We start from the raw sequence: 24147 nt of genomic DNA, 5'->3' as shown, positions 1-24147 counted from the left end.
GGGCGAAGCCGGCGAGGCACAATTTGGGAAAGGGAAGCTGGCCGGTCGTCTGGACGCGAGCGTCTGTGGCGAATGAACCGATTGAAGGTACTGCGATCTTTGAACTCTTAGATGATGATGGGGATGGTGATGATGATGCGTTGGATCCATTCCCAGACGGAACGGGAACATTTTTCATGCACCAAAAGGAACTCTTCCAACAGGATTCACTTTCATGAGTGTGCCAAGTTTTGCGTCATTCTTTACTTTCAAGGATTCCTTTACTAGCGCTGGAGAGGTTTTTGCCGAGTTTTTACAAGCATTGTGTCAACACTGTCTATGAAATACACTAAGTGCCTTTCTCTGCGAGTGCATTTCCCACAGGAGGTCAAAATACATTTTAAAGAGAGAACTGACTGTATTTTCCTTTGGTTCCTGTTGTCAATTCCAAAATTGAAGATTATTTAAATTGCTTTACCAATATACACAAATCAGAGTAGATAACATTCTTTCATTTGGTCGTTTGGGACCATGGAAATAAATCTAAACAATATTAAATACATGTGTGTTTCTTTTAAATGATTTATTTAATTAAATGATCATTCCAATATTTTTTTCAATTATCAAAAAAATGTTAGAAATAGCGGTACAATTGCGTCTTCAATGCAAAAGTTTGTAAGTTGGTAATGACAGAAATAAATTTTAAAAGATTTTCTTAAACATTCTTTTCTCAATTTTTATTTCCAATTCCTGCCGCCTAGCTTATTCCTACCGTAATATATTACCAATGAGCAGTATTTTATGGTTTAGAATAAAAAAACGGTAGCAATTGGTTACATTCTTAGGGTGTACTAGCAAAACTAAGATGTGAGAAAAAGCACCCAAATTAGGGAAAAGAATCTGTGGCTGCCTTGAAGATACGCAACAAGTCATGAGTGTTCGTTTTCCTGGGCTGCTTCTGCGCGTTAAGCCGTTATGGCGTTAAGACTTAGGGCAGTTTACACCGGCCCGCTAATGGCTTACTAGACGTGTTGATACGGCGTAGTTGGATAGTTCTGTTCACATTACGGTAGAACGATCAGGAAAGGATATGTGAAAACCGATGTCGCTCTCGCCTCCACCATCAGACCGCCTTCATGATATGCATAAGTGCATTGAAAACAAAAAAAAAAAAAAACTTGGTAATTTAAACCACGTGAACGAGCTACTTTTATGCCGTATTGCATTGTAAAAAAAACTTGGATTCGGGGTTACCAAATAAATAATTTTTATGGCCTGACTAACATTCTCATACTTCTTGGAGTTTGTATACTTAAATAAAATGGCTTAAAGTACGTTTGATAATCGCTATAATAATTTATAATTTGATAATAATTTATCCTGTTGTGTTGCAACCTCGAAGATTCAACTCGTTTACAGCAAAATGATCAAAGCATCAGCATCAAAGCTGCAGCCTTGTTGCTCAGCCTTGTTACTCATAAAATTGTTAAACTATACTTTATTTCTCTTATATCATATATTATCCTATAGTTATACTGCAAGGAATAGGTCTGTCGGTTATGTATAAATACCTTTTTGGGAGAATTTACAATTAAAATACGCTGTTGATCGTGCCACAAACTTCCAGTCAAAATAATCGGTTAAGGTAGAACTGCCCATGACATAAATTAATGCCAATATTGAATTAGATTTTTAACTTTTAAATTCATACTATTTAATGTGTAACAGAAATTGAATGTGTAAAAGTCATGCATGAACATCGGCGGATTTGTTTAACTATGAAAAATAAATCCACTTGAAAGATATGAAACCAATCAAAATGACTTATCCGGTAGCTCTAGTGTTAATGATATTCCTCGAAGGTACCTTCGAAGGATGATAATGCTACTACTATCGGGAATGTGGAAAATTGTATTTTTTCCTAGATCGAGAGAATTGAATATGACGCTTTTGTAACATGTTGAAGGCAGATGTAAGGTTTTGTATTCCATTCGCTGCAATGAAAGTTTATAGAAAAAACAAATTGATTTGTATGATGACAAATGTATGATTACAAGAAATACGGCCTGGCCTTCCTTCTTCAATACGAGATTTCACAGAGAACCTTCATACAGTGTCATATGTTGGTTTTTTGTCATTTTTCGTGTACGAAAAATCCCAGAGCAGCCCTTAATTTACATGTGGATCTTAGATGGGAGCCACTGCGTGTTCATCCTGTTCATCACCTTCCAAATAAGCTTTTGAATTTTTTGTTTTTGCTGCTGAGTTCATTAATTCATGAACATTTTTGTTTGATCTTAAAAATTGTTCTTTAAAAAGGATTCTTCTTCATTTATCTTGTTCTACACAAACAAACTGTCCCTAATAGTACTACGTTCGGAGTACATCTTGTCAAAATTGAAGCAAACTGCTGAAATGAATGATTATTCATAGACGGAACAATCGGGCGAATTAGAACGAATGGCCCGCATAAATGCCTTTTTTATCCATTTGATCTTAAACTAAATAAATAAACTTCTCCTAATATTCTATTTTTTCATACCTCCCATAGGAACGGGCACATTCGGACGCGTATGCCTCTGTCGAGACAAGATAACCAACAAGTACTGGGCCATGAAGATACTGGCCATGGCGGACGTTATACGATTGAAGCAAATCGAGCACGTAAAAAACGAGAAAAACATCCTGCAGGAAATCGATCATCCTTTCATTGTGAACATGTAAGTGTTGTTGCGGCTACCTCTAATTGCTACAAATGTCTCAACAAAAGAAATAATACTAGCAACTTTAATTTTCCTCACCACCCGCCAGGCGATGGAACTCGAAGGACGACTGCTGTCTGTACATGCTGTTCGAGTTCGTCAGTGGCGGAGAGCTGTTTTCCTACCTGCGGAACGCAGGACGATTCGATAGTGGCACCGCCAACTTTTACGCCTGCGAGATCGTGCTCGCACTCGAGTATCTTCACTCGCTGTCGATCGTGTACCGTGATCTGAAGCCGGAAAACTTGCTGCTCGATCGGGAAGGCCACATGAAGATTACCGACTTTGGGTTCGCTAAAAAGTTGAAGGATCGCACCTGGACGCTGTGCGGCACGCCCGAGTACCTTGCGCCGGAAATCATTCAATCCAAGGGCCACAACAAAGCCGTCGACTGGTGGGCACTAGGTGAGTGAAGCGCGAATCGGCCATAAAGCGATCGATCGTAAAATGGGAAAGAATACATCGACAGATAAACAATGTCCGTCGTCGTCTAGGACGAGGGTTCTGTTTGATACAGTGATCCGGCGGATCTCGTCAGGGTTGGCGTGCTGTTTTTATGATGGACAGATGTTTACGGATCAGCCGAGATTTCCACTAGCAAGCGAGCGGATTTGAGTTAAAATGTTATATCCATCTACAATTATTTCTTTGTGTTGTTTTTCCATTTCCAGGTGTACTTATCTATGAGATGATCGTCGGTTATCCGCCATTCTACGACGATAATCCGTTCGGAATTTATGAGAAAATTCTCAGTGGCAAAATTGAATGGTCGCGCCATGTCGATCCGATAGCGAAGGATCTCGTCAAGAAACTGTTGGTGTTGGATCGTACCAAACGCTTGGGCAACATGAAGGTAATACTGCGGGAATGCTTTTGGCTGTTGTAACGTATCTTATCCTTATTTTTGTATTGTAAATTCTAGAATGGAGCAGAAGACGTTAAAAGACACCGGTGGTTTAAGCATTTGGATTGGAATGTCGTGATACGAAAGCAGTTGAAGGTAAGTCACATTAAATGTTTGTTACTGTAAAGAACCGGCTAATTGTCACTTTATCTTCCTCTGTTTCTGCAGCCTCCAATCGTTCCGACGTACGTGTTCAGCTCGAAGGAGGACGACACGAGTAACTTCGATGATTATCCCGAGACTGATTGGAAATCCGTCAGATCGTTGGACAAAATCGAGATGCAACTGTTTGAAGATTTCTAAACTAGCCAATATTATGCGATTATGTATTGCACTTATGCGAAGCGAGCAGAACAAAGATGAAGTAAGAATTCTCCTTGTTGCCTGCAGGATTTACTTATAGAAACAGTCTGTATAATGCTCATTTAGCGAGAACATAAAGGAAGCATGCACAACAACAGACTCGTTGTTGATAGTCATTGTATATAGTTTTAGTAAGTTTAGAGATTGTTTTTTCTTCTTCTAGTGATTAGTTACAGTTCCTTTGACCCCGGCTCTGCCCTGTGTTTGTAAGAAAGCTATTCTGTTGTATTATGTTTGTAGTTTTAACAAACGCCTCCCGACGATCGTACGCTTGCGCCCCTAAAACGAAAACTGATGTAAGAAGAGTTTATATTGGCCAAAAAACCTACCTTGTCTAAAAATATAAGGGGATTATGTTTAGTTTTTGTCGTTTGTAGATCATGGTTATGCAGTGTAACCTTAAGTTTTAATCCAACATATGTACTGTGATAGGAAATTAGGAACTCGCTGTAGTCCGAGATGTTGGTGGGTAGAGAGCCAGCCGTTTTGGCTCCACTATTCACGTTGACGGCGACGACTTGTTCTTAAATAAAATGTTGTTGGAAAATGTTTTGTAAAACAGCTGCTAAAAGGCGATGAAACGATAGGAAGCTAGTAACAACGGTGTGTGTGAGTGTGTCTAATTGCAATAGCCAAAAATATTATGTAACTGTTAAGTCTACCTGATCAAATAGGTGCAAGACGTACCTTATGAGGAGCATACGGAAAAAAGAACATTTTCAAAATTAATCTGTTCTGTGTATATTTCGTCGTTTTCACTAAAAAGTGTCTGTAATCTTCTCCTCACTGTCCCTTCGCTCACCCTAAGAGCGCACCCGAGTAACGTATTACAATGCATCACAAATATATCGTACACTACCCCACTGGAGAGCGTTGCTTGATGAAATAAAGTTATTAAATATATATAACCTGCCCGTTTGTACATTATTCTTAAACGGTAAAGTTATTGCAAGAAATTTATTTATTTATTTTATTTTCTTATATTTAAATGGTGAATAACAAATAAATGTGCAGCTGTCTTAATTGCCCTCGAGCTAAAAAAAAAAAATGCTGATTTAAAAATAAATTATTTTTGATTTATTATTAGCAGCTGCTATTCTCACTATTTAGCAACTGCTATTTACAACGGTTATTTGGTACACATTTTAAAATTTGACGTTTGACAAACACGTGCACATGCATGAAGAGAGGTTAGATCATTTTCAACAGCCACCATTTAAATATTAGTTTCATACAAAATGAATACAAACATTTTTGTGCTTCAATATGAATATTAATTGAATGGTATTTTGTTTTTGAACAATTCATATTCTATTTTTTCTTCTGATATTCAAGAAAAAAGAAGGAAGAAGAAGCAAAAAAAATCTTCAAACTTCACTTCGCTTGACACATTGAATCCACATTGACCAGCCTGTGCAACTCGGTGTGAATGTGTGATTTCTGTTGCGGCTTCCACTCCGTATGTTTGTGCGAAATGTCCTTCAACCTGGAAGGATAAAAAGTGAGCTCTTTCTTACGTTCGCCCGTTCATCGGAAAGCTACAAAATTTCATAATGTTTCGCGCACTGTACGTTCGTAAAATACGTCGGAAAGTCGTTCCGCAGCTTGAAGACTAGAGAGAGCAACAATAGCAGCAGCGGCAGTTCCAGCATCTTGGTTGTGTGTTTCTATCTCTGCTACGACGATCTGTTGTTCTTTACATATACACATACACGTGCGCTTGCACTGTACCGGTGGTCACCGGGCAAGATCTGTTTTTCCACCGTGACGTAAAAAAACATACAACGTGCCCTTCAGGAGGGTGCTATTCGTGTTTGCAAAGGTTGCTGCGTTTGGCAGTGGAGCGAAGGTTCTTTCGCAGCCGGGAACGCAGAAACGGTAAGAAAGAAAAACGGCTTGAACAAGGATACTGCCTCGAAGATGAGTGATATACGCGACTGGAGACCGTTTGTGTACGGCGGGATGGCATCGATAATGGCCGAATTTGGTAAGTAATCCGGATGAGACTCATCACCATCAATAGGGTTGATCTTGATAAAATAAGGGTTGGAAGGGAGAGTATCGCACGTTTTGCATTATATAATCAATCCCCGGGTCCGTGCGTCACTGGAACACGAACGGAAAACATTGACCCTACCGCCCCCTGTGATCCCACACCCGCTTGCCTTCCAACGTGCCGCTTAGCGCTGCGATGTGTAGCCCGCATTTCATCCGTTTTCTTCCCATCCGTTTCAGGAACGTTTCCCATCGACACAACTAAAACTCGTTTACAAATTCAAGGCCAAAAGACTGATCGATCACACAGCGAGTTGCGGTACCGCGGAATGACGGATGCGTTCGTGAAAATTTCCCGCCAAGAAGGTGTGAAGGCTCTTTACTCCGGGTAAGAAGTAAATGGCAAGCCAGTTGCTGTATTAGTTTAATGGAATGAGCCTATTTTTGGGAATCGTATAAATCGGTGCAAAGCACTAGGTATTAGGTAGCTTCATTTAGAAGTATATATGCTTGGTAAAAGGTCAAGAGCAATGAAACAGAAAATAGATAGGAAAAAATCATAAAAGGAATAGCAAAATTAGTCGCTAACCTAGTCCTTAGAGGAGATGTTCAGTTCTGAAGCATAACAAAGTAACTCTTTTATTATGTAAATTTAACTCATACTCTAGTTACCATGACTACATCTACCACCAAAGAACGCTTCTGAAAGGCGGATTAATTCTTTTTTTTTTTTCATACGACTAGGGATCCATCCAAAGATTAATTGCTTTTTTTATCAAGGATTTTACGAACAAACAAAATATTCCAGCTTTATCAATCTATTTAGAGCAGCTATAGAGTAAATAATTGAGACTATTAGTCTTTCACTATTAGTTTCGAATTTTGCAACGAAGTCGAAAAAATCTAATAGGAGACCTATTCCGGACACAAATTTAAATTTTGTGATTGTAGATTTTAGATCTCTAGATTAACACGTGATTCGTGAAGGAGATTGTAAGGAAGAGAAACAAAAATGATCAAAACAAGGGTAGAAATCAAATTGATGGAGATCAATTGATGGAGGTAGTTGAAAAAACTGATTATTTAAACGATAACGTGATCTAAATAGAAAGAAGAGGTCTCAAGGAGTGGGAAGGGCTATTTTTCTGGTTGAAATGAGAGCCGGCTCAAGACAACAATAAGAGATTCTAGACATAGAGGGTCAATTTTGTTCAACGTTAATCTGCCTGTCTGTCAGCCTAACACAGAGCCGTCCATATAAAAATCGCTCTTCGCTCAATGATAAGCTATCTTCACCGATAATTTGTGACCAAGGCAACTGTTCACATTAAATTTGATTTTTTTTTTGTATCGGAATTTATTCTGGTGTAAAATTGGCAAATCTGTGATATCTGTGATAGCCACGGTTCCCGAGAATTCCCATAATACCGGGTAGGAACGGTTGGTATTATTGTGACTTAGGCAGAATGTTTCTTACACTTAGAATTATAGCACATTTCATCATTGAGTTCACAAAAAGTTCAAAATTGGGATTGACTCCCAGAATAATGCTCGAATTTTTTTCATTAGCAGTTCAGAGTGTATTTGTAAGCGGAATAAATCCCAAAAAATGATGGCCAAAAGCTAGAGTGGAGATCAGCAGTGAGATCCGTGACTGAAAGGAGCAGCACTTCGGACCTAAGGCGTTCACTTTACACCTCAATACTAAAAAGTCAAGATTATTTTTGCATTTCTTTTTTCTGGGACTGCTTATTGAGTGAAAAATAAGTATAAAATGACATTAGAAGCAAATTCAGATAAATAAAATATGGTTAAGTAATTAATTGCTTAACGTGGCACATTTGTCCCAATTTTAGATATAATTATTAATGCAAACGTTACGTTCTTTCTTCCCTTTTTCAGTATATGGCCCGCAGTATTGCGGCAGGCAACATACGGCACCATCAAGTTCGGCACGTACTACACACTCAAGAAGGTGGCGACCGATCGGGGCCTGCTGCACGATAAGGCCGGCAACGAGAGCCTCTGGTGCAATGCCGCCTGTGCCACGATGGCCGGTGCCATTTCGAGTGCGATAGCGAACCCGACCGACGTACTGAAGGTGCGGATGCAGGTCCACGGACGGGGCGCGAGTGACGTAGGGCTATTACGATGCTTCCGCGAAATTTACGTGCACGAAGGTGTAAGGGGGCTGTGGCGGGGCGTAGGTCCAACGGCACAGCGTGCTGCGGTGATAGCGGCCGTTGAGCTACCGGTGTACGATTTCTGCAAGCTGCATCTGATGGAAACGTTCGGTGATCAGGTTGCAAATCATTTCATGTAAGTACGAGCGTACGAGCAGCAAATGAAAGGAGGCAAATTTTTAAATGAACCTTTTTTCTTGGCATGTTGGCCATTTCCACAGATCTAGTTTTATAGCGAGCTTAGGAAGTGCGATTGCTTCAACTCCAATCGATGTGATAAGGGTAAGCAACGAAAAAGGAGAGGGAAAAAAAAGAAAATTTCTTCTAATCGCCAACTATTTCTTCTGGCCATTCCAGACTCGTCTCATGAATCAACGGCGAGTGCACCAGTTTCAACATAGCATGACTCCGGCGGCAACCACCACCTCCAGCACCACTACAGCCGCAAACCCTGCACCTCGGCTATATTACACCGGTAGTCTCGACTGTGCGGTACAAACGGTTCGAAATGAAGGCTTCCGGGCACTGTACAAAGGTTTCATCCCGACCTGGGTGCGTATGGGCCCGTGGAACATTATCTTCTTCATCACCTACGAACAGCTGAAGCAGTTCTACTGAAACGGAATGCCAAAGAAATCATCGTTTCCGGTTCACGAGCTATACTGCTGGTAGAATGATGGGGGGAGATGAAACACTGTACGCTTCAAGCTTTTCGTCACCAGCAGAACCAAAGTATAATTACACTTATATTGGATTTTCTATCGAATGGACAATGGAAACAGCGCGCGGTACGCATTTAGGATAGCAACGATGGGTTTTCTCTCCCCTCTCCCCTTCCTGCCGTTATCGTTGTCTCGATAAGGAAAAACGGAATTAAATTTTAGGGTAAAGGCACGTGTCAAACACATGCACTTTTTTCCGTTGTAACGTTTGTTATGTGAATCGAATACAAAAAATCGAATATGTCTAAAGGCCAATGTAAAGAGAGAGATGTATAAGCATTTATCCTATCGCTGAAAACCCCACCCAACGGTACTCTCTGCATGTGTTATTCGTTGTTTGTAACGTGTGTAAATTTGCATTTGTATGTAACAGATAGAGAACAGTGTTTAGTTCCGGACCTTTCGGTTACGAGCGCGCTGCAACGAATTGTTGTTCTTGAAAATAAATGAAAATCAAACGATAAAACTTTTAAATTAGTTGTTTTAAAATTGTTCGAATTTTCTTCTGTGTTAATGGATTTAAATGCTTTATGTTTACAAAAGTTGATTGGATGGAAAAAGGTTTGTCCAAAAAATCAAATCAAATATTGGGCATGGGCCACATTGTTCCTTTTGGGTTGATTTACCGATGAATTGGGCAACAATAATATTCCAATAACTTTTAAGACTTTTTTGGCAAGTCTTATATTTCTTGCAAGTCCTTATTGGATGGGGTGAGCTTTCTTAATGCAATCCTTAAGATCGCCGCCGTTTTGAGAGTCTCTTGTCTCGAATTCCCTACCTCACAATCTTGATAGTCCGAGATGCTCTCACCGAACGAACGCTACCAAGTGGATCTCTCGCTGTGGTCAAAGTCATGTTAATTCAGTACTCTAAATATATCTCCTCGACGCTCATCGTTAAAAAAACGCTCAAAGTCATTAATTATACATCGTTGGCAAATATTTATTTTTCAAATTAATGTATCTTTTTTTTTGTTTGTAGTTGTTCATTATTATATTTTTCTTATCTTACTTATCAAGACCTTTATCTTCCTTTCCTCGCGAAACAGTAGGTTCTCCCACGTGTTGTGGGATGGGAAAATTGGAAGCAAGAGAACCAACTGGTCTGAAATAGTGGTAATGTGGCATATGTAGCTGTGGGTGTGGGTTTTCCCGACAAATCAAACAAGACCAGAAAGTTGTTCTTGCGTTCAACATCAAATCTTGTCTCAAATACACACATACATTCTTTTATATATTTATTTTTTAAGCACAAATATCTCTTACTCCCTGCGCACTTGACGTCTGATGATAAGGAGCATCATCATCGTCACAACGCATTCGTGATCGAGCATGAACCGTATAAATCTTTCCAACCATCTCCTTCGCACAACACTCATTTGCAATTGAGCCTCTCGCAATGGATAGCAAATTCTTTGATTGCCTTAAACAAGATTCAAATTTGGTTTATTATATGCAGTGTTTTTCAGGATATAATGAACAAGTTCACCGAGATATGGCGAGATGTTTAATCGATCGGATTCTGTCGTTAGTTTGCTCGATATTTTCTGCGTGAGTCTACACTCACGCGTATTTGGTGTGATTGTGTGGAAAATGTGTGGACAATCCTGCAGAACAATCCAATGACAACATCCGAGCAATTCTATATCTCACAGATTGAATCAATAATACAATTAAACATATCAATATCTCGCCGTACTTGTTTGTTATATCCTCGAATCCCCTGTAAAGGAGAAAGAAGAAGACAAAAAAGACTATAAACTAAGTGAACAGAGAAAACCCTAGATTTTAACAAACGGGATTGAGAATTTGACTCATTTTGCTTGGAAATGAATATCCACAACACTTCGTAACTACTACCCGTACCGTGTTATACAGGGCATGCCTTTACTCTTCTTGTTGATGTTGTAACGGTCGACATGTTAGCTTATCGTTTAACGGTTTTTGTGATTTTGCAAACGGTCGGTTTTGTATACTTTCTCTATTTCCACATTTGCCGACACAATTCAATTCAATCTTTCTAAAACATTTTTAGCAACATGCATCTCTTGATCAAATAAGGCATTGCAAATAGTTTTACTTAAAGATTGTGTGTGTGTGTGTGTGTGTGTGTGTGTGTGTGTGACCCAAACGCAACTGAATGGGAACTTAAACACTAGATACGGTACGTTACTAAAGGGGGCTATAGTTATTTATCATTTGAATATTAGTTGTTGTTTGTAGTTCATTAAATCCCGTTTCTCCGTCCATGTTCTAGCAAAATTCAAATTATCCAATATACACACTCACACACTTAGTGTCCATATATTGTGCTCTTGGTTTTCTGGCTGCTTTAGAGCTTTTCGCGCAACGCGCGCTTCTTTTAAACAAAAAAAAAAAAAGAACGTACAGACATTCTCGTACAGAAACACTACTTACTACATTACATACGCACCCTTCGTAAAAGTTGACCGCACTTGAAAGCTATTCTGCTAACCCTGCTCGAAACCTTCGCTTCTCTCTCTCGCTCTCGCTCTCTCTCTCTCTCTCTCTCTCTCTCTCTCTCTCTATCGTTCTCTCTGTGCTATGAATATAGTGAACGAACCACGGTATTATATATTACGCCATTACTGGTAGTGCTGGTTATGGGAGGAGGAAGAAGGTCCCTTCAACGGTCGTGATTTTCGGCCGGACGTATTGTACGGATGGGGATGCACGCTGAAACGAATTCAATAAAATGGGAATTAAAACAATACCAATATAATTCAAAATCCTAGTGTTAATGTTTAGGAGAATGTTCCACCACCACGATTATAATTCAATGTGCTCTAAATCACCTCTGAGGTGATCATTTTCAAACAGCGGTACCTTGCTACTGTTTTGTTGGTAGTGGCGCGGCGCGTACAGATGGTAAAAGGACATACTACTTCACACAAAATATACTGATCGAAGCACACAAATACTACACATAGAGTGCATTATTAGCGCATCAGGATGTGTTAGTAGGCATAATAGTATAGTAGGCTAAATTGGTATAGAAGCGCGTGAGCACATACAAATACACAAACACACACACATGGTTAGAGTTAGTTGATTTGAGATGATCCTTTTTTTCTCTCTTTTTCCAGTACCTTGTAGCAATATGATGATTCATGCCACTGACCGGCGAAGCGGACATGCTCAACGGCGATGAAGCCGGCGATCGGATCGATCGTCGGGACGAGATCGGGCCACCGTTTACCAAAGGCTGGCCGTGTCTATTGTTGCGTGCTGATTTTGAAACTATCGTTTGCTGTTGCTGTTGACGGTGATGATGATGTGGTTGCTGTTGCTGCTGCTGCTGTTGCCGTTGGCGTTCGAGATTGTCCTGATTGCTGTGATCCTGATTATTGCTGCAGGCAGTGCAGAGCGGTGTATCGCTGGGGTTACCGCACGATTCACAGCCATTGTCCGGCACTTCGGTAATCGACAGAATGCGCTGTGATTGACTGCGGGTTGAAGGTGAGAAATCATCGCGTGGCATGCGCGGTATAACGACATTATAGAGCGGGGTAACGGTGTTGTAGCTTGTAGTTATTATTCTAAACGTACTGAACTACTGCTAGGTCAATGAATGGGGTCTACCGAAAGATGTCCACGTTGAAAAAAGGAAGCAATATCTGACATTACTCTCCAACCGGAGTTGAATGAATTTTCATGGAGGAGAAAAACAAAACAGAATACAGGATATCTTCTACAAATACAAATGAACAGGGTTTTTTCGCAAAAAAGGGAAAAGATAAATCGATACATTCTTCTCGCTCTTTCTATTCCCTTCTTCGAAACATCTCGAAGCTGATACGTTGCTAGACGGTTCGAGAAACATCCCGAAGTTTATGGGTTGCTAGATATTTCCAGAACTAATTTAATTTCTAACCGTATCGCATTAGTTTGTATTAAAGTTTGCCCACTTCTTGTTGCATTCGCTTTTTTCACAGCGATCGAATGAATGATGTATAAACTAAAGAAATTTATAGACTTTCCATAAAAATCAAACGATTAATTAGCAATACGGCCTGGCCGTGCTTTACGAATTAAAAAAAAAACGAATAATTGTACAGGAAAAGGAAATCCCCCTGTTTTCTCATTAACATTAGAACGACCAAGGCTAGGAAAGTGCCACTTCGTCCGGAACAGTAAAAATGAATGGTATGGCCTTCAAAAGGCGGATATCTCGCATTTTATCCAACCGATTTCAACATTAATTATGTACTTTGTTTCCAACATAAAACAGTTTTACACATCATTGTGGTGTAAGGAATAGACGCAGGAAAAATATTTTTTAGGACACGAGTTTATAGATTGATAGAAGAGTGGGTAGCACTAGAAACGTACCGTACCAAAGTACAATTAAAATAATTTTTAGAGAGCTCCAACACACTTACATACTGTAAGAATTTAAAATCGATCCGACTATTTAACATCCGATTTTGGTGCTGCCAGTGCAATAGTTTTGTTTGTGGTAAATGCAACACAAAGACATTGCTTCTTAGCATCCCTTGCCATGAAAACAAAAAAAAAATGGTTCTTGATATTATTTGAAACTATTCGTTAATCAACACAACTTTGAATTCATTATTTGAACATAAAAATGAACAGTGAATTAATCTGCAAAAATAAAAATATATACAACCTACACCTTTGACTAATAATTTTGATGCGTAATTTATTAAATCTGTCGAATATAAAGCTGCATGATGCTTTATCGACAAATTAAATTATTACACCAGGTTTGCACCTTGAATCGATTTTCAATAGTTTGTAGAATCATGCTATTACCAACCAATATGCATAATTCTTGAGGAACGGTCTGGCCGTATTGCTACGACCAAAAATTTTGGTTTTGGTCGTAGTAATACCATACATATTCCGGTGGTTATCTACTTAAAAGTAATGTTTCTTAACAACAAATGGTCGTATCGATTCGTCATTTTTACAGAAAATGTATAGCTTTAAAAAAATTGTTTTTAAATATACTTTGGTATCGTACATATGTAGTGCTACGCTCTTTTCTCTCAGTCTATAGGTTTGTTTTTTGAAAATAAATTTTTTCCTGCAACTGGTTTTTACACTACAATGATGAGTAAATCCGTTTAATGTTGAAAACAAAGAACATGATTATTGTTGAAAAAATGAAAAAAAAAATTGCTAGAACTCGAGAAATCCGCCCTACAAAATGGCCAGTCATTTGACTGGTCTGATCGAAGTAGAACATACTTAAGTTGTTTCCGATACCAACGTTTTGATAGATAAATAACTATCAGATTTAAGCAATCTTCTTAATATTATACTTAAGAAAATTATTGCACTTTGAAAATTCAAAACCAGTCAAAATGACTGATAGGTAGTTCTAGTGTTAAATTTACTTTTACATATAGTAAGCCCAGCAAGAAACGTTTGATTTGACTTCCTGTTTATAATTGACGTAAAGTTTGTGCTTTCATGCATTCCGCGTAATCCATTTGGAGGCAATTGAGGTGCCCGAGATGGATGCTAATCTCATTTTAAGTACCGAAAACAACGCGTTGATTACAATGAAACAGGTGGAACAGCATGTAGCACACATGTAGGAAACCATAACGTGTATAGCAGAAAGTACGATTCTTATCGATATAACGACGTAATAAACGCAATAGCGTATTTCATAATCAATAAAACGTATTCTGTACACAGTTTCTACCTCACAGTAGCAGATGATGCAAGACTCGAGCTAAACACTATGGTACACGCGTGCATGGTTAACATGCTGCCGTCATATGCTTCTGCACTGTACATCTAATGCGAGCATTTTGGAAATGGATCATCTTACACTAGCGACAACAACGGTGTACATCATTTGTTCTACTTACGTTGGCTGGGTCGATGGTAGAGCCAACTGTGCCGGACGCCCACGGCCACCACCAGACATGCCCATGACGCTGCGTGCCTTCGTCTGGAACTCGCGATCGAAATCTTCGGCCTCCTCGTCATCCAGATTGATAAAGTCCTGGCGCTCCTCCTGCACACCAGTGGAAACGTTCTGCTCCCGCTCGATGATGTGTGCCCGATCGCCAATGTGATGTCCGATTGCCATCTTCTTTGTGCCGGTGCGGCTATCTTGTACGGTTTTGCGCGTCTCCTTAATGCCGCCCGGTCCGGTACGTGTGCTAGAGGTGGCTTGGTACACTTGCGGTCCGTTCGGTCCGGATGTCATCGAGATTACGCTGCTGCTGCTGAATGAGGCCCCGTCGGCTGGTCCCCCTACATTCAACAGCCTGTTCATGGTCGGTGGCATGAACGGCATCATTGCGTTGTGACGCATTCCGAATGCGGGGCCACCGGTAATCGCTTCCATTCCACCACCGCCCATCATTCCACCGAACGGGTCGGAAAACAGCGAATTCAACATGCTGCTCATCTGGCGCATCGAACGCATATGATGGCTGTTCGGGAGAGTTGTAAAGTGGCATACATGTGTTACAAACGGCGGCAATAGATAAATCTCGGTCAATCAGTGAGCCAATTTGCATTCATGGCCCCGAAACGAGAACATGTAACAAAGGTCTTGGACCTGATGCTTACCCAAAAATAGGATCCTCCTCCAAATCGCTCATCATACCGAAAAGAGACATTTTGTTTCACGTTCTTCTGGTATCCACACAACCACGCGCTTACTTTCACTCGAGAACTCGAGATATTTTGCTCACAACTGGTGCAGACGCGTTTTCCAACTTGCTTTTCCGTCGACGTCGTAAAAGATGTATTTACTTCAGTGTTTTCAGGGAAGCCATATTGAATTTCGATACACCAATACAACTGCAGTCTGTGTTCGGGAAATTTCTTCTTCACCACCACTACTTTAGGAACGGTTGTCAAACTGTCGTAAATCGAACTTGGCGGTTCTTCGAGAAATATAGGCCCAAACAACAAAACCAATCAAACGCTTATGCAGAGCTTCCACGGTAGAAATATTTCTAGAATTAATCTAGAAATATTCAGACCATCCGTATCAGAACCACCGTATCATTCGAGAACAGACCATCCCTATCAGCAAGTTTAGTAAGTCATTCGATGGACGGTGCGACCTAGTAAATTGTAAAGTCAAGAAGCATAAGTACCTAACATATCGTTAAGATTTTCATAATTCCACATAATTGACATAATCAGTGGACGACATAATAATGTGGAATTATGAAAACATTATTCATAATTCCACATAATCAGGGAACGAGAACAGCTTCTTACGATGCGATTTTTCCACAAGCAATTCATACCATTGCTTGTGGAGAAATCGCATGACAAGTACAATACCGTAAAATTCGTGTTGCTTTTCTGCCATTGTAACCTGATTATTAAATTACAAACAACATCGCAAGTGGCGATGCAACAAATTCAAATGATTCTGATTTCGCTGTAGAGCAAAGTTTGACAAAAAAAGCTATTACGTATTGCCAAATTCTATACAACAGCATGCAATCAACTCGCATAACAAGATGTCGTGTAAGAACCTTAAAAATAAATCTAAATATTTCACTTCCACTATGCTTTTAGACATCCTTTATGAGAGCAACCATTACCATAATTTTTTTCTTTCGAAAATTTCCATAATCTATAAGTACATGATATTCTACGGACATCGAAAACAAAACAAGGGCTTTGCCAAATGAAAAACGTTGTACTTTATTTGATAATCAATCAGTGTCCGGTTAAATATTGAGATACTTTGTAGCTGCGTTAAAACATCACATTGAAAGACTAGATCATTAAGTAAGGACAAAACGTTCTACATTACTTCTACAAATTACAAAACTAAACCAAAATTGCCTCACAGTTGCAAATTTTCATCAAACATTTTCACCAACTCTTCATTTGCATCTATTGATACGCTTTCGGGTACAACAAAGTCTTCTTTTTCAAGCTTTATTTTTTTCATTAACTTCTCTAGATTGCTTTCCTTTGGATTGACGGTTGAGCAAAGTTCGCCCGATGTAGTTTCGCGCGAAAGATCTGTTTCTTTTCCATTAGTATTGACCGATGTATGATTGCTAGTTTTAGCTTGATTGACATCTTCTGCAATCACTATCTCGTTCAACCCACCGTGTACCGAGCTCGTGTGAGGTACTGGTTGCGGGTTTTTAGTTTCCTTACCCGTTACCTCGTCCATTGGCTCATGTTGAATGTTCAATTGCTGCACAAGCGTATCGATTTCGTGTCCTGCTGTTATCATATCCGAGTTAGAACTGCTTGCGTTCCCAGCAGTTTCACTGTGTGCCTTCAATGCAGCCAGATTCGCCGTTCTGGAGTATATGTTTTCCCCAATGTTGTTGATGTAATAATTATAAAATATATTGTTTTTTGGATCAGGCTCAAACTCTCCGTTAGATTTCTGCAATCCCATCCGTATGAGAATGGATATTTTGGTATTGTATGGCTTCAGCCATTTGTAAACTTTCCGATGAACGATAGTATGCTCGTCGTCGCACAACGGTTCCCACAGCTCTAGGAGCGATTTCTTCACGTTGTCAATCAGTATTTGCTTACGCATTTCGGGAATCAAACGTCCTATTCCATCTAAATGACGAAACGTGAGATCCAACAACATTTGAGCGTTCTTGTTGGTGATAAACATTTGCCATTTGAATATCATAACCATCAAGTCCCATAGCTTGTCCATGGAGCTGATATCTAATCGCATCAGTGAGCAGCATGCAATATCGGTGAGCAGCACGCGACACTGTTGAACCGTCAGCATGCTTTGTTGGTATGCTGTGGCTATATAATGCAGAAATTTAGGGTCTAAAAGAACCTCGGTAATTTCCCGTAGCACTGTAAAATAACATAAATATTTTGTAATAGCTATTTGATTGCAAAATTTTATAACAGCATAGTACTTTGCTTTTTAAAAATACAACATACATACAACAAAATTCAATTAAAAATCTCATTAAAACTAGGGTTGTGAGTAGATGAAAAATTTGCCAATGCTAAGAATAAATGTGAATATCCTACCAACAGTGGAATAATTTTATTGTAAACAGCAGAGTGGGTAGAGAGACTAGAACTAGGGGCTCGTCTCGAAGGATTTTGAACCCCATCCACGGCAGAACCCTATCCTGATCGGTCCCCTGTAGTGAAGGCTAACTATCCAGCTCCTTGATACTTGATAAGTTTAGTAAGCTGTACCAAAGTCTATATAGGATGGAATTCGTATTTTGTAAACATTATTATTACTTGAGAGTCATTTTTTTACAGTTAGATCGAAAATTATCAACTAAACAAATCTGCAGCAGCATCGTACAATTCTAATGCTCAGGTATTTTTCGGTTAAAAACGATCACATTGAGCAGTTTGATGTTCGCAAAAGAGTGTTCAAATGACTGTAAAGATTGTCGAATTAGCACATACAAATAGCGATAGTTGTTCCAAGATCCGGTGCCAAGGATTCACTAGATTTTCACACTATTTTTTCACTAGATTAGGATTCACCAACCAGTTCGAACAATAGCACACATTTTTTGTAACTAATCTTCAAAAATATTTCCACGGAATTTATCAATTTCCATCGGAGGTATCGACCTTTATCATACGTCAACTTTGAAGCCATTCAATGGCAACCATCACATAGTAGGCCTTTAAGCCATGTATAAAATAAACTATGTGTTAACCAGTAGTCGAGCTATCCAGAAATCCGAGATACGCCGATTTTTAAAGTTCATATTGTTCCCGCATGTTGGGAAATGACTGTACGTTTAATTGCTAATTTGACCGTCTGGTATATTTTGTTGCATGGGTAATCAAATAAGAAGTTGAAACATTTCCTCCATGAAATATTTCAACGCAATTTGCACTTTGAGGTTCATGACAAGCTGACAGCTGATGTTGAAGCAGTCTGCGAAACCAAACACAAACTTATATTTTGTTTACAACCTCACGGATCAACAAAAACCCATCCTTTTTTGCCTTATCGGTAGGTTATTCCTTTTTCCTCCCGAACCAATATCTTAAAACAAATTTTAAAATTTCACTTCTCTGCCGTAGAGATTGCACGATGTCCGGGCTCGAATCGTACGTCAACAATACGGTATCTATAATTACCGCCGATGGACGCAACTTTGTCGGAACGCTGAAGGGTTTCGATCAGACCGTAAATGTAATTCTGGACGAATCACACGAGCGCGTTTATTCGATGACTGCCGGAATAGAGCAAGTCGTACTGGGGTTACACATAATCCGCGGCGACAATATTGCCATTATCGGTCAGCTGGACGAAAGCGTCGACAGCAAGCTAGATTTTACCGCCATACGCGGCATGCCATTGGAACCGGTGGTGCACTAAACATCTGGCTCAGCAGGCATGCGTCCCATCTATGGTAATGCAGCGCGTTTCAACCGAATCGATTGATTGTTAGGCTATGTATAACGCTAGGAATGCAAAATGTAATATTAAGGAGAAAAAGATATGATCCTTTGCAGCAAGAAACTGCATACAAAAATTTATCACTTCGATTTAGTGAACTATGATGTGAAATAAAGTAATAATAAGTCAAATACAACATGAAATAGATTGCATTAGAATTTGAGAATGGCTACTATCCGAAACACTGGTCAACATTTCACTGATAGTTAAATTCTGCTCCTTACCTTGTGCAGATTTATCCAACGGTATGGATTGTGCTTTCAGACGCTGATCGATCACATACAGCATTTCACATCCAAGATTAAGTATGATTAAAATGTTTGTCACGGTCATTTTGTAACAGCAAAACGGGCAACCTAGATACTCGGGACTGAGGGCTTGACTAGTCACTCGACGAAAAACGTCGGCAGGTCAGTATGGCGCTGACACCAAAATTTCAGCAATACGCAACGGCACAACTTGGGCGATTCGATTTTGCAACCAGCACAATTCGGCGGTTGCTGTTTCGATGTTGTTTGTTGACGACCAGAACACCATGGCAACGGCGGTATATTTTGAGTCCGCCCGGTTGCTTTGCTGTATGTTTGGGGAAATGACACAGTTCAATATGCTCTCAAATTAGCACAAAACTACATTACTTTAACTCAATGCTATTTACGAACATGTGTTTGTACTGCACGTGCATCTGAATTGATGTAAATGTACATTTGAGAATTGGTTCATAGTAATCATGCCTTTTTTACAAAATCATCAATTCAATTGAATTTCTTACAATTTTTAAACTTCTACTTAACAACAATTACAACTTACAACAATTCTACTTAAACTTTATCAATAAAACTATATCTTTATCGAATAAAAATAGAAGGAATAAAACTTTATCAAAATAAAGTTTTATTCCAGTAAAATTAACAAAACATTTAAAGAAACGTGCAGCTAGGCAGTGCACAACTGAAATTTTTCATCGCTCCAGCGATGACAGATGATAGTTTGCGATAAACAATAACAAACCGCCGCACGTAAAAAATAGGGCTGTTACACTGCTTACTTTTGGATGTAATATTCCATGGACTTTCTGTCAAGAAGAAGAAGAAGAAAAGACGCGTGTCACTCTGTGAAAAACATTAACAAATCTAGTTATTGTTCAGGCGCTGAAAATGGAAGACAATATTCTTCTAGCGGTAGCTGCACTGCTTATGGACGAAGGGAGAAAGAAAAAACGTCATCATTCAATCATTCATCAGTGGTGCATGATTCTTCTCTCATCAGTGCTCACTATATCACACGATTTCGTGTTTAGATGATTTCAGTATGTATGTTTTGCTCCAGATATTTCTTTCATCTAAAAATAGTTTAAGCTTTTACAACAAATACAAAAACATTTGTTTTATTTAAACATATTTTAATATCGTTATATGATAAAAACATAACTGTCATTTTGAAATTGAATTAGACACGGGCAGAGAAAACTCCAACTTTATTCCATAGGAAGCGATTACACACAAAGCTTGGCATTTTCTGTCAAAAAGAGCAGCGGAATCAATTTTGACAGAAAGTGCACGGAATATTCCATCCAAAAGTAAGCAGTGTAATAGGGCCAAACCGGTGCACGGGCTGATTCTCTTCCATAAATGGTGAAATATATTTAGCAAACCCTTGTCCTCGTTACGTTTCGTGTTTAAAACATAAGCGGCTTGCGGATCTCGCGAATCGCTGCATCGTGCCACAGCTAAGGTATGTAATTTACGGTTGCTCCTCACATAAACCTTCAAAAACGCATCGCACCGTATCGTTGCAGATAAGTTCAGTCCCATTTTTGCGACATGTGTGAACCTCTCGAAGAAAAGTTCGGTGCCTGGGAGCTGTTCGAAGAGATATGGGAAAAGGAGGGTATGGATGACTGGGCGAGCATTTCGGACAAGTTGGATGCGTTCATAAAAGACAGTCCCTTTCACGATCGGCTGAAGCTTCGCGCCGATGAAAAAGATAACGCCAAGGCACGCACCTTACGGGCGAAAGGCAATGAAATGTTCCACCCAAAGGTGAAGCGCTATATCGAGGCACTAAAATGCTACAACGAAAGTATCGCATTCTCACAAAAGGGAACCGAGGATAGAGCTATAGCATATGCGAATCGGTCGATGATCTGCTACGAACTACATCGGTATGAAGAATGTTTGGAAAACATTCGTCTAGCACGTGATTCTAACTATCCGGAACGGTTTTCGCACAAGCTGGTAAAACGGGAGGAAGCTGTCAGAAAAGTTCTGTTGGCAACGAAAGACGACCGTAAGGATACCAAGGCAAACGGTCCGATTCCGAAGCTTAGCTACAATACGCGAGAAACTTTACCTCAGGTTGCAGAGTGTTTGGAGCTGTGTGAAAGCGACAAATTTGGCCGGTACGTGGTAACTAATCGAAAGTTAAAAGCTGGCGATGTGGTCATCATAGAACAACCGTTTTGCCGTTTGCTTCTTGACGTGTATCGTTGCATTCGGTGCGATTTCTGCCTCAAGGAAAGCATATTTACGCTTATACCGTGCGAAAGCTGCACCGTTGCCATGTACTGTTCGAACGGCTGTAAGACCAAAGCACTGCAACAGTACCATCGATACGAGTGTCCAATAATACGGGACATGTGGCGAATTTTCACAAAAATCCCTACCCTATCGCTACGCGTCATAACTACAGCGATTGCCACGTTTGACCATAATCTGCAAGCTATGAGAGAGCACTTGCGTGCACTGAACGAGAAAAAGATAAATGCGTTTACCATGGATTGGACGCAAGCATCGCCAACTGACGTTTACAACACGGTGCACGTGCTGGAAACGAACGCCAACGTTCGAACGCCAAAAGATCGTATGGCGCGAGTATTTTTCGCCAAAATCATTCAAAAACTGCTGATCGAACGCACTGACCTGGGTAAAGTTTTTGGAAACGATTTCGAGATGGCAGAATTGCTGGATGATCTGCTGCTGCGCCATCTACAGACGTCCCCGGTCAATATGCATTCGTTAAATTACATGGAATATAAGCCGGCACAGGAGTTGTATGAGTTGGAAAATCATGCTTCGGCTTGCTTTCCGCTGCTGAGCATGTTGAACCATTCCTGTGCACCTAATGTGACCCGTGTCACTCTACATGACGGACGGTGCGCCGTGGTAGTGAATCGTCCTATTCCTAAGGGTGGCCAACTTTACGATAATTATGGGTAAGTAGCGAGTTTCTTGGTCCTGTGTGCCTATTTCACCCAAAATATTAAACCGATTCTGATTTTTTAAGTTCAGAAGATAAGTTCAATTTCTTTTGAACCTTTTTCAATCATTCCGTGGACATTTTTCAAATTATTTACACTTACAAGCCGATTTTTTCATGATAAAGGTTCAAACATAGCACCACCCATAGCATGATTTTTCATTAATAGGTGCATACTTTATAACAAAAAATCAAATCAAAAGCTGCATTTTTAAGATATTTTGAGTGGATGCACGTGATATTTGTTACAATGATTGGAATAAAGAATTTCGATTCCCAAAATTGTATTGTAGAATTGCTTAGGGGAATATTTCCAATGGATATTGGAATATTGCAAGAATTTTGCAAATCAAAATAACATATTCAATCGCTTTTTGCGTTCAACCTGTTTAAATGTTAATGACACAGCATGGTGATGTTAAGAAACTATTGGAAACCATTTTTCATTTTGCAATTTTAACATAGGGGCTTCAAACGCTCGGTGGAAAAGCTCTGTTGAGTTGTAAATTTCCACTAAAAATTTACTCTCTCCTCTTTTGATCTAAAATTTACATTATATGGATCGAAACCCTGTGATAAGCAGTGATTTTATGGTCAATTTTCTTATTTGCCAAGGTATACAATTCCACGAGCTTTCTGCATTCAGAAGAACGACGTTACAGTCTGTCAACGTTGTTTATTGGCTTGCTGTTTTCTTACATGTGACAAAAAATATTACAGATTAAAGTATTCCTACGAGATACGAATCCGCAAAATGTACTGGCTATGATCTATGGGGCCCGGTGGTATAGCGAAAGCAGCGCCGGTCTTCAAACGACAGAAGCGGGGTTCAAATCCCATCCGGGGACCGGGGACCAAAAAGGTTCGACGACCGTTCAAAAAGGTTCAAAATAGATTGAACTAACATTATTTTTTATTTATTTTAAGCATGACGGCTCGCGCCGTGTGTCCAATTAAACTAACATTCTAAATTTCTAAAAAAAAGCAGATTCGGTTTACAAAATTTTGACGATATTGTCAAAAAGCATGGTGGTGCTATTCTCGCTATTTCGCTCAGCGTATTTGCGTAGCAGCGTACTTACTTCCGCTTTTCTTTTCTAGCATGCATCACAGTCTGATGCCGCGCAAGGAAAGGCAACTCGCCTTGGCAAATCAGTACTGTTTCCTCTGTAAATGTGAAGCGTGCGTGAACAATTATCCGTTGTATTTCGATCTTCCCAACATCGATTGTAGCCCGCATATATTGATAGATATTCTAGCCATGCACGCGGAACTGATAATCCATAACGCAACGAAGGCGGCAGAGGTGATGCCAAAGCTGCTTCGCCACTTGAACGATATTGGACGACTATATCCCAAAAAGGAGACTTGCTCGTGCCAAGAGCTGTTTTTGCGTAGCTTTCAAATTTTGTACAAACCGACATCAGAAAGTGCACAGTACTGGAAGTATTGTAATCCCTAGACGTCGAATCTTTACGGTAAACTGTGTAATACAGCACAGGTAGCAGATATTATTATCGCTGCTGTAAGGATGCTTTTCTTATCACCACCACTCATCATTGATA

At 39.7% G+C, this 24147-nt stretch overlaps 7 protein-coding genes across 7 annotated transcripts in view; 5 read left to right on the top strand and 2 right to left on the bottom strand.

Annotated features, from left to right (window-relative positions):
* Positions 1–3987, top strand: part of LOC126556043 (cAMP-dependent protein kinase catalytic subunit PRKX) — a 45799-nt gene extending 41812 nt beyond the window's left edge. The window contains exons 3-7 of the mRNA XM_050211212.1: positions 2531–2699; positions 2791–3146; positions 3413–3594; positions 3664–3741; positions 3814–3987. Coding sequence (XP_050067169.1) covers positions 2531–2699; positions 2791–3146; positions 3413–3594; positions 3664–3741; positions 3814–3948 — 920 coding nt within the window. The 3' untranslated portion in view covers positions 3949–3987. The remainder of the gene's footprint in view (positions 1–2530; positions 2700–2790; positions 3147–3412; positions 3595–3663; positions 3742–3813) is intronic.
* LOC126556435 (uncharacterized) overlaps positions 1–24147 on the top strand; it is a 507197-nt gene that overhangs the window by 328198 nt on the left and 154852 nt on the right. The gene's annotated exons all lie outside the window — the stretch shown is intronic.
* Positions 5913–8805, top strand: LOC126556219 (mitochondrial uncoupling protein Bmcp). Its single transcript, XM_050211446.1, has 5 exons — positions 5913–5995; positions 6244–6391; positions 7906–8322; positions 8408–8468; positions 8544–8805. Exons 1-5 carry the CDS (start codon positions 5929–5931, stop codon positions 8802–8804), a joined length of 954 nt encoding a protein of 317 aa, XP_050067403.1. The 5' UTR covers positions 5913–5928; the 3' UTR covers position 8805.
* Positions 11483–15567, bottom strand: LOC126556185 (myeloid leukemia factor). Its single transcript, XM_050211408.1, has 4 exons — positions 15490–15567; positions 14778–15350; positions 12021–12377; positions 11483–11607 (listed from the first exon to the last, which is right to left on the bottom strand). The coding sequence occupies exons 1-4, from the start codon at positions 15537–15539 to the stop codon at positions 11517–11519; spliced, it is 1071 nt and encodes a 356-aa protein (XP_050067365.1). The 5' UTR covers positions 15540–15567; the 3' UTR covers positions 11483–11516.
* Positions 16733–19657, bottom strand: LOC126556177 (uncharacterized). The gene is made up of 2 exons (XM_050211400.1): positions 19549–19657; positions 16733–17733 (listed from the first exon to the last, which is right to left on the bottom strand). The coding sequence occupies exons 1-2, from the start codon at positions 19655–19657 to the stop codon at positions 16733–16735; spliced, it is 1110 nt and encodes a 369-aa protein (XP_050067357.1).
* On the top strand, positions 18813–19365 carry LOC126556455 (U6 snRNA-associated Sm-like protein LSm8). The gene is made up of 2 exons (XM_050211719.1): positions 18813–18874; positions 18946–19365. Exon 2 carries the CDS (start codon positions 18956–18958, stop codon positions 19241–19243), a length of 288 nt encoding a protein of 95 aa, XP_050067676.1. The 5' UTR covers positions 18813–18874; positions 18946–18955; the 3' UTR covers positions 19244–19365.
* On the top strand, positions 21148–24044 carry LOC126556026 (SET and MYND domain-containing protein 4). Its single transcript, XM_050211188.1, has 2 exons — positions 21148–22538; positions 23684–24044. The coding sequence occupies exons 1-2, from the start codon at positions 21148–21150 to the stop codon at positions 24042–24044; spliced, it is 1752 nt and encodes a 583-aa protein (XP_050067145.1).

This window comes from Anopheles maculipalpis, chromosome 2RL, assembly GCF_943734695.1.
Source record: "Anopheles maculipalpis chromosome 2RL, idAnoMacuDA_375_x, whole genome shotgun sequence".
NCBI lineage: Eukaryota > Metazoa > Arthropoda > Insecta > Diptera > Culicidae > Anopheles > Anopheles maculipalpis.
This window is presented reverse-complemented; position numbering and strand designations above follow the sequence as displayed.

Coding starts and splice junctions, on each gene's coding strand:
- LOC126556219 (XM_050211446.1), top strand. CDS start 5,929: ATGAGTGATATACGCGACTGGAGACCGTTTGTGTACGGCGGGATGGCA. Junction 6,392..7,905: donor GTGAAGGCTCTTTACTCCGG/GTAAGAAGTAAA, acceptor TCCCTTTTTCAG/TATATGGCCCGCAGTATTGC. Junction 8,469..8,543: donor CTCCAATCGATGTGATAAGG/GTAAGCAACGAA, acceptor TGGCCATTCCAG/ACTCGTCTCATGAATCAACG.
- LOC126556185 (XM_050211408.1), bottom strand. CDS start 15,539: ATGTCTCTTTTCGGTATGATGAGCGATTTGGAGGAGGATCCTATTTTT. Junction 12,378..14,777: donor CTACCATCGACCCAGCCAAC/GTAAGTAGAACA, acceptor TTCAACCCGCAG/TCAATCACAGCGCATTCTGT. Junction 11,608..12,020: donor AATCATCATATTGCTACAAG/GTACTGGAAAAA, acceptor AATTCGTTTCAG/CGTGCATCCCCATCCGTACA.
- LOC126556455 (XM_050211719.1), top strand. CDS start 18,956: ATGTCCGGGCTCGAATCGTACGTCAACAATACGGTATCTATAATTACC.
- LOC126556177 (XM_050211400.1), bottom strand. CDS start 19,657: ATGACCGTGACAAACATTTTAATCATACTTAATCTTGGATGTGAAATG. Junction 17,734..19,548: donor GTTGGATAAATCTGCACAAG/GTAAGGAGCAGA, acceptor GTTATTTTACAG/TGCTACGGGAAATTACCGAG.
- LOC126556026 (XM_050211188.1), top strand. CDS start 21,148: ATGTGTGAACCTCTCGAAGAAAAGTTCGGTGCCTGGGAGCTGTTCGAA. Junction 22,539..23,683: donor CAACTTTACGATAATTATGG/GTAAGTAGCGAG, acceptor TTTCTTTTCTAG/CATGCATCACAGTCTGATGC.